This window comes from Mobula birostris, chromosome 19, assembly GCF_030028105.1.
Source record: "Mobula birostris isolate sMobBir1 chromosome 19, sMobBir1.hap1, whole genome shotgun sequence".
In the NCBI taxonomy this organism is placed as follows: Eukaryota; Metazoa; Chordata; class Chondrichthyes; order Myliobatiformes; family Myliobatidae; genus Mobula; species Mobula birostris.
In genome coordinates, this window is record NC_092388.1 from 5,998,671 (window position 1) to 6,008,440 (window position 9,770).

At 45.5% G+C, this 9,770-nt stretch overlaps 2 protein-coding genes across 2 annotated transcripts in view; one reads left to right on the forward strand and one right to left on the reverse strand.

Moving 5' to 3' along the window:
- Positions 1 to 524, reverse strand: part of ngly1 (N-glycanase 1) — a 39,391-nt gene extending 38,867 nt beyond the window's left edge. Inside the window, exon 1 of the mRNA XM_072283163.1 lies at positions 293 to 524. Coding sequence (XP_072139264.1) covers positions 293 to 399 — 107 coding nt within the window. The 5' untranslated portion in view covers positions 400 to 524. The remainder of the gene's footprint in view (positions 1 to 292) is intronic.
- Positions 525 to 606: 82 nt separating this feature from the next.
- oxsm (3-oxoacyl-ACP synthase, mitochondrial) lies at positions 607 to 8,762 on the forward strand. Its single transcript, XM_072283164.1, has 3 exons — positions 607 to 664; positions 2,396 to 3,456; positions 6,802 to 8,762. Exons 2-3 carry the CDS (start codon positions 2,474 to 2,476, stop codon positions 7,202 to 7,204), a joined length of 1,386 nt encoding a protein of 461 aa, XP_072139265.1. The 5' UTR covers positions 607 to 664; positions 2,396 to 2,473; the 3' UTR covers positions 7,205 to 8,762.
- The last annotated feature ends 1,008 nt before the right edge of the window (positions 8,763 to 9,770 follow it).

Below are 9,770 nucleotides of genomic sequence, written 5' to 3' on the forward strand. Positions count from 1 at the left end.
AAGGCACTAACTGAGAAATTTGAGGAGGGATTCAGTATCTGTGTCAGTTCGATTCGGTGCTGGATTTCACTGGTTTTGGAGGTACTGAAAGCCCCTGGAAAGTTGCTATCGGGACATATAACAAGCACAGTGAAGTGTGTGTGTGTGTCTGTCTGCCTGCCTGGGAGTCTAATTCCCTGCCTAGCTGGAGGGAGGAGCGAAAGAGCCCCCAAGACTCCGGGAGGGGAAGCCAGCCAGACCTTCGGCCCTTCCCCGGGAGCTCCCGAAGCGCCACCCAGTGCCCGGGCCTCACCGCAGGATGTTGTCCGCATATCGCAGCAACAACTCGGAAGCGTCGAGGAAAAGCGCCTCCGGGTTCTCGCTCAGTGCCTGCACCGCCGCCGCCGCCGACGCCGCCATCGCTCTGCGGGCACCCGCCGCCGGTACTGCTCTCCACGGGAGCCGCTCCCTCAGCTCGGCCCCGTACCGTGGTTCCGGTTCCTCAGTTGACGGCGAGACATGGAGACGGGGCGTGGCTCCGACTCCCGCCACGCCCGCCCGCTGTCGTCATCAGGAGAGCGACGATGCCTCCATCATCAGGTTGCTTCGGGCTCTGGATCAGGTCGGTGAGAGTGTGCCCTTTCTTATCGCTGTTACCCGGAGACACCGAGTCGGCTGGTGGTGGGTGCGTTTCCCCTCGTTACCTTCACTCACCCTCACCACCCTTACTGGGTCGACTTGTGGCGGTGATTCTCCCCCCTGAAACACTGGGTCCCTCCTCCCATTGACTTTCATATGACGGTGGTGACTGTGCCCTGAAAACTCCACCTGGAGACATTGGTCAACTGGTGCTGTTTGGTATCCTCACCACACTTACTGGGTCAACTGGTGGGAGTAGTGACTCTCCCCCCTTGTCCTCTTTATTTGAAGACACTTATTGGATGTTTTGTCTTGATGAGGCAACTCTCAGGCTGTAGGAGTAACACATCTGGACAGACTCCGACCTGATGGCATGAACATTGATTTCTCTTTCTGGTAATTTCCCCCTCTCCTTTCCATCTTCTTCTGTTCCCCTCTCTTACCTCTTCTCCTCACCTGCCCATCACCTCCTTCTTCCTTTTCTTCTATGGTCCACTCCCCTCTCCTATCTGATATCTTCTTCCACAGCCCTTTACCATTCCCACCCACCTAGCTTCACCTATTACCTTTAGCTAGTCCTTCCCCTCCTCCCACCTTTTTGTTCCAGTGCCTTCTCCCCTTCCTTCCCAGTCTCGAAGGAGGGTCTCAACCTGAAGCATTGACTGTTTATTCATTTTCATAGATGCTGCCTACCCTGCTGAGCTCCTCCAGCATTTTGGGTGTGTTGCTCTAGATTTCCAGCATCTGCAGGATCTCTTGCATTTATTGGATCTTTACAGTTCTCTGCCTCCTCTCCAATCATAGTAACAAGAAGAGGGCATGTCCTGGTATGTTCCAAGGTACTGTGGGAGAACATCATTTTGCATATTGTCTATGCAGTTCATTTCTTTAGAACAGTGCATTGAGCGTGTACAGGGTAAAACAATAAAAGATGCAGAATAAAGTGTAACAGCTGCAGAAAGTGCAGTGCAGGGAGGTGCAAGGCCAAAACGAGGTGGATTGTTAGGTCAAAGGTCTTATTGATTTGTAGATAAGATTAGAGTCGGTATGTATTGCAGATGGCATGAACATGGTGGGTGGACTTACTTTCAAATGGTGACCACCATTATAATAAACATTTCTTAACATTATTCCATTACATTAGACACAAGAGGGACTGCAGATGCTGGAAATTTAAAGCAATACACACAAAACACCGGAGGAACTTGGTCGACCAGGAGACCAGTACCAGTAGACCTTGGTATAAAGGGAGATGAACAGTCAACATTCTCATAGAGGGTCTTGACCCAACATTGGTGGGAGTGCTGCCACAAGAAAGCAGCACCCATCACGAAATATCCCACCATCCAGGCCATGCTTTCTTCTTGCTACTGCCATCAGGAAGAAGGTACAGAAACCTTAGGACCCAGACCACTATGCTCAAGAACAGTTATTCCCCCTTAACCATCAAACTCCTGAACCAGTGTGGATAACTTCACTCTTCTCAATACTGATCTGATTCCACACCCTTATGGATTCACTTTCGAGGACTCTACAACTTGTTCTCAGTATTATTATTTTATTTCTTTTGCACAGCCTGTCTTCTATTGCATGTCGGTTCTATTGTACTGCTTTCTTTTTCTGTAAATGCCCACAGGAAGACAAATCTCAGGGTTGCATATGCTGATATGGATTTATCTTGACTTTCGACTTTGAATGCTTTTATTTTGTGCTTTGTAAAGTTATGGTACAAAGACGCAAAGGGCACTAAACGAGAATGTTTGTTTGGTCTTTGTAGGTGTTGTTAAGAAATTTCTTGAGCATCTGCACCATTAAAGAAAAGAAGAATCTACACTTTGCTCCTCATGTTAGTAATATGTTGCCACAAAGGAAGCAGCTGCTCATGAAGATTTCAATGTATCAGTTCTTCAAACGCAAATGTTTAAATACAGAGTTGAAGGCAAAAAAGTTCTCGGGCACGGCCTGTGCGAAACACCAGAGGCGTGTCACCATCACCGGGATTGGTTTGGTGTCTCCTCTTGGAGTGGGCACTCAACTCACGTGGGACCGAATCTTGAAAGGACAGAGTGGTGTTATATTCTTGGATGCACCGGAGTACGCCAACTTGCCTTGTAAGGTGGCTGCCTGTGTGCCACGGGGTGATGGAGAGGGGCAGTTCAACAAAGAAGAGTTTGTCTCGAGATCTGAGGCAAAGTCTATGTCGGACGCTACAATCATGGCAGTAGCTGCGACTGAGCTTGCATTCAAAGATTCCAACTGGAGTCCACAATCTGAAAAAGAACAAGAAGCCACAGGCGTAGCTATTGGAATGGGTATGGTTCCACTTGATGAAGTCAGCAACACTGCGGCCCTGTTTGCAACCCAAGGTTATAAAAAAGTCAGTCCTTTTTTTGTTCCCAAGATTCTCCCCAACATGGCAGCTGGACAAATTAGTATTAAATTTGGACTCAAAGGTCCAAACCACTCGGTATCAACTGCATGCACAACGGGAGTACACGCCATCGGGGATGCTTCAAGATTTATCCTCCATGGAGATGCGGAGGCGATGCTGGCAGGTGGCACAGAGGCTTGTATTAACCCCTTAGTGCTGGCAGGCTTTGCAAAAGCACGTGCCCTCTGCACCTACTATAACTCCACCCCTAAACTGGCCTCACGCCCATTCCATCCTGACAGGAAAGGGTTTGTCATGGGAGAAGGGGCGTCGGTGCTTCTGCTGGAGGAGTACAGACATGCCGTAGCGAGGGGAGCGCGGATCTACGCCGAGGTACTAGGTTATGGACTCTCAGGAGATGCCTCTCACATCACTGCTCCCAGCATCGGAGGGGATGGAGCTTTCAGGTAAACTTTGGTGTTATGGATAATGTTGTGATCGTGTTTGTCAGAAATGGGATTTTAAAAAAAGAATTTGGAGACTTGAACTAAAATATAGAACAGTACAAGCCCTTTGGCCCATGATGTTGTGCCAGCTTTCTAATCCACTCCAAGATCTAACCCCTTCCTCCGACATAGTCCTCACTTTTTCTTTTATCCATGTGCCTCTTAAATGTCCCTAATGTCTTAAATGTCTCTACCACCACACTTAGCAGGGCGTTCCACACACCCACCAACTTTACCTCCGACTCTGAGAGACCAGCTGGTCAGGACCGGACTGCCACACCAATCCCAGTACCCTGATGTTCTTACAGTGCCAGCACCCAGGTTTAATTCCCCCCACTGCCCCTGAGAACTTTATATGCTCTCCCAATGTGGGCAGCATGGACTCATTGTGCTGGAAGAGCCAGTTACTGCACTGTATCTCAAATAGGATAGGATAAACCCAGGTAATTACAGGATGGTGAACTTAATGTCACTGGAAGACAAATTCTTCAAGTGCACAGGTGGTACGGTAGTGTAGTGGTTAGCACAAAGCCTTACAGTACAGGCATCCTGGCTTCAATTCCCACCACTGTCTGTAAGGAGTTTGTACGTTCTCTCTGTGACCGCTTCGGTTTCCTCCGGGTGCTCCAATTTCCTCTCACAGTCCAAAGGCATACCGGTTGATAAGTTAGTTGGTCATTGCAAATTGTCCTGTGATTTGGCTAGGGTTAAATTGGGGATTGCTGGGTGGGGCGGTTTGAAGGGCTGGAAGGGCTTATCTTCATGGTATCTTAATAAATAAAATAATTATTGGAAAGAACTCTGAAGGATTGTATGAACCTTGTCAACCCAACATGTTAACAGATTTTCTTTGCACAGATACTGCTTGGCTGACGTGTTTTTGCAGTATTCTCTGCTTTTGTTTAATTACTCCTGGATTTCTGCTAAAGTAAGCAATGCTGCAATTAGTCCTTGCCTAATACACCATCCAGCTGGCCTTTAATTAGATGCCAGCACCATATTCTGGTTGTTCTTCATTCCTTTAAGTAGTGTGACACTATTACAGCTTGAGGCTTCGCAGCTTGGGTTCAGTTCTGTCGTCTCTGTAATAAGTTTCGACGTTCTTCCCACAAACCTCGTGTTTCCTCCAGGTGCTCTGGCTTCCTCCACAGTGCAAAGACTTACCAATTGGTAGGTTACCTGGTCTTTGTAAATTGTCCCTTGACTAGGCTAGGGTTAAATCGGTGGTTTGCTGGGTGGTCGTTGGGCCGGAGGGGCCTGTTCTGCTCTGTATCTCTCAATAAATAAATAGAGACTTTCGGAGGAATGCAACACACTTAATAGTCAGATCCAGGTTTATTGTCACTGACATATGACATGAAATTTGTTGTTTAGTGTCAGCAGACATTAAATATTTACTACAAATTACAATAAAAATAAATAAATAATGCAAAAGAAGAATAGTGAGGTCATGTTCATGGACAACTCAGAGATATAACAGAGGGGAAGAAGCTGTTCTTGAATAGTCGAGTGTGGGTCTTCAGGCTTCCCCACTGTAGCTCCTCCCTGATGGTGACAATGAGGAAAGGGTATGACCTGGATGTTGAGGGTCCTTAGTGATGAATGCTGCCATTTGTAGATGTCCTTGATGGTGAAGAGGGTTGTGCCTGTGATGGGGCTGGCGTAGTTTATAACCCCAATGCTGCGACAATCCACCTGTTTTCAGCCAGCTTCCCACTGAAGTATAGGAACTATATCTCTTCCTTCACATTATCTGGTATCTCAAACACTGTTACTGCTTCAGTTTACTATGATGTTTATCCTGTTTCTTTACACTGGGTGACCACCTTGTCACTATGTGTGCATAAATATCATTGTTATCTTCTGGTCAAGAACCTGGAGAGGACAACTAGATTTCTCTAACTTCTGGTAATCTCACTCCCCGCCCTCCTTCTGTCTTTTTCCATTCCCCATTTTGGTTACCTTCTCACCCCTTCTCCTCACCTACCAATCACCTCACTCTTCTGCCCTTCCTCCTTCCCTTTCTCCCATGGTCCACTCTCTTCTCCTATCAGATTCCTCCTTCTTCAGCCCTTTACCTCTTCCACCGATCATCTCCCAGCTTCTCACTCCATCCTCCCTCAAACACCCACCCGTCTTCCCCCTGTACCTGGTTTCATCTCACCCGCCAGCTCATCCTCCTCTCTTCTCCCCCCACCTTCTTATTCTGCCTTCTTCCCCCTTCCTTTCCAGTTGTGATCAAGGATCTCGGCCTGAAACATCAATTGTTTATTCCCTTCTGAAGAGCAAATCGAAAGACCACACAGAGTGTTCGAAATAACAGGCAAAATTATTAAAAACCAGGGGACCAGTCAAAGTTGATCTACCTGAGCGTGAATTTGGTCTGGCTTTTACGTTCTTGGTTGATGAGATTACTACATTTGGGTAACACAATGGTGGCTACAGAAAAATGTCAATAATAGACTAGGTCCTGATTACAGAGTATCCACAGGTCTAACAATAAATCCAATTTTCTATTACAACAATGGGTGCATACTATAACATAATTAGTGACGTTCCTGAAACTTGAATGTTGTCACTGCTATATTCCATATTTCTACCTCTAGGCTGTGTCTGTGGTTCCCTGTTACCACAATATCACAATCCACATCCATATTTGCTAGTTATTACCCTCTCTATTCTTTCCCCGACAATACCCTGCAGTGGTGCTGCCTGCCCTGCTGAGTTCCTCCAGCGTTTTGTGTGTGCTGCTCAGAATTTCCAGCACCTGCTGACCCTCTGTAAGACACAGGAGTAGAACTAGGGCATTCAGCCCATCGAATCTGCTCTGCTATTGTATCTTGGCTGAGTTATTTTCCCTCTCAACCCTGTTCTCCTGTCATCTCCCCGTAACCTTTGACACCCTGACTAATCAAGAACCTATCAACCTTGCATAAATATACCCAAAGACTTTGCCTCCGCAGCTGTCTGTGGCACTGAATTCCATAGATTCACTACCCTCTGACTAAAGAAATTCCTCCTCATCTCTATCCTAAATGGATATCCCACTAGTCTGAGGTTCTGCCCACTGGTCCTAGACCCCTCCACTTGTGCCTTAAATTGTGAGTAACTTAAATATCACCCAAGTAATTAACTGTACAAATTAAAATTACAGAACACTATTTTAGTTGGTTACTAGAGTACAATGTATTTACTTATTCTGTTGTTACGTGCAATAATAGACCTTTGCAAATACATTCTATTGCACAGACTTTGTAACATTTTTATGATGACTGTTTATTTGATTATAATTGTGCATCTTCTCAGGTGCATGTCTGCTGCATTGAAAGATGCTGGACTATTACCAGAGGATGTTACATACATTAATGCACATGCCACCAGCACACCACTGGGAGACGCAACTGAGAATCAAGCCATTAAGAGATTGTTCGAAGAACATGCATATTCTCTTGCCGTCTCTTCCACTAAAGGAGCGACCGGCCACCTGCTGGGGGCAGCTGGAGCCATCGAAACAGCATTCACAGCGTTGGCCTGCTTTCATGGACGCCTACCTCCGACCCTCAACCTTGACAGGACCGATCCTGAGTTTGATTTGAACTACGTCCCGATGAAAGCTCAAGAGTGGAAGATTGCAAAAAGACGGATTGCGCTGAGTAATTCATTTGGATTCGGAGGCACAAATGCAACTCTTTGTTTGGGAAGCATCTAATTAACTTTTTTATAATAAATAATGGAAAAGGATTTGTCCCTGGCTGTACGTTTTCAAGATTCAACTTTGTTCACCATGTCGGGAATTTGAAGAATTTTCATTAGGACAGGCAAGGAAGGGGAAAGATGCCAGAATAAGAAGATGAGGGAGAAATCGGGACTGGAAAGCTTCTGGCATCTTCCTCCTTCATTTCCGGTCTTGATGAAGGGTCTTGGCCCAAAATGTTGACTGTTTATTCCTCTCCATAGATGCTGCCTGACCTGCTGAGTTCCTCCAACATTTTGTGTGTGTTGCTCTGGATTTCCAGCATCTGCAGAATCACTTGTGTTTAGGAATTTTCTGTGGTGTGTTGGTCAGGACGTAGCATGCAACAAAGAACAACAACATTCAGCAATTATAAGGAATTATATATAAAAAAAAGGATGGACATGGAATAAAATGTGCATAAATAAATAGAAACCAGCATGTATTTACAAGTTTAATAGCATTAAAAGAAGTGGTTTAAAATGTTTACAGTGCAGTGACTGAGGTAATAGATAGAGGGGGCGGTGGGAGACTAGCTAGAATAGTTGGTCATTTTAACTGCCTTGAGGAAGAATCTTTTAAGGTGGCATTGAAGTATTTGTTTTAGTAGTCCTATAACACTTCCTAGAAGGGAGCTTTCAGAAAAGGCAGTTTGCAGGGTGGGTAGTATCTGCAATGATTTTTCCTGCCCATTTCCTTGTCCTGGACATATACAAGTCCTGCAGTGATGGTAGATTGCAGACGGTGTGCTTTTCTGATGACCTGGCAGTTTGCTGTAGTTTTCGTATGTTGTGAAAGGATTTAGAGAAACATTTGGTATAGGAAGAGTTGCAAATGACTGACCCAAAATTGCTGACATGAAAATTGCTCAAATGTTACAATAAAAGAATATTGCAAATGTACTGATTAGTGATGCTTTCCTGTAGAGTTTATTTTCTCAAATGTTGGCAGCAAAGATAACTGATAAATCAACAGAGCTAAACAAGAGGTTTTGGCTTAATTCATTAAAAGTGTTTTTATTAAACACACCAGATAAACATTTTCTTAGAGAAACACACACAAAATGACAGAGGAAGTCAGTGGATCAGGCAGCATCTATGGAGAGGAATAAGCAAGGAACCGGACCGAGGCTCTTCATCAGGATGTCAACTGTTTATTCCCCTCCACTTATGCTGCTTGACCTGCTGAGTCTCTCCAGCATCTATGGAAGGAAATAAACGGTCGAAGTTTCAGGCCATCCCGTGATGAATGGTCTCGGCCCAAAGCATTGACTGTTCATTCCCCTCTGTAGATGCTGGCTGACCTACTGAGTTCCTTCATCATTTTCTGTGTGTTTCTCAAGGTTTCCAACCTCTGCAGAATCTCTTATGTTTATGATTTTGTTTGAGAATCTTTGTTAAAAATAGCAATGAAATTCTGCTTCCCCTCCTAACCCAATATAGTTTCAATAAAAAAAACATTGTGTATTTCCTGTGAAGCTTGAGTCAGTAATTTTCTTTTCTCAGTGCACATATTAATGCACAGAAGCACATGAGCTAGGGAAAACTATTAGTGGACACTGTAAAATCGTGACACAAAGATTGCTCAGCCACCATGACAAAAGCATATAAGTGGTTTCCTGTATAGCCTATTTTGTCATTGTTAGCAGGGAAACACATCTAGACCTCTCCAGGTACCAGAGAATGAATCTGTACGATCGACTAATAACTGTAGTAGCACCATGTGCAATTCACTGATTCCTCCCAGCTGCTTGGGTGCGTGGCTGCGCAGTAACTGAAATGCTCCCACACACATAGCCTTTGTTGTTGTGCAGTTGGAATTCTCTTTTACATAATGTTAATGTAATTTTGAGATCATGTTAATATTGTGAAATAGCTGTAATTAATTCTGTGTTAATGAATATAATCCATCATCATTATGTTCCGTGTGGTATGGCGTGGGTGATCATGGTCTTGTCATGAACATGACTGTTCTTGGCAAACTTTTCCACAGAAATGGTTTGCCATTGCCGCCTTCTGGGCAGTGTCTTTAAAGATGGGCGATTCCAGCCATTATCAATACTCTTCAGAGATTGGCTGCCTGGTGTCAGTGGTCACATAACCAGGACTTGTGGTATGCACCAGTTGCTCTTACAACCATCCTTCACCAGCTCCCGAGTCTTCACGTGACCTTGATCAGGGTGGGGGGGGGGGAACGGGGGCTAGGCAGGTGCCACAACTTGCCCAATGGTAACCTGCAGGCTAGCGGAGGGAAGGAGTGCCTTACTAGAGATGTATCTCCACTCTGCCACCCAAATGGGGTCGAAGCGCTTGGCAAAGGATGGTGCTCAGTGTCACGCTGGTCGGAAGCTCGAAGTTTTCAGACGGACTCAGAGTCCGCTGCGGTCAGGTGCTTCCAATGGTGCTGCATCAGCAAGTTTGCGGCGCTTGGAGGTTCATGGCAGGGAGAGTTTCTACCTTCTACCACCTGCGTGACTTGAGTCTTCTTTTTACTGTGCCCATGGTCTGCTCTTTATCAAATTACAGTATGGCTTTGCACTGTT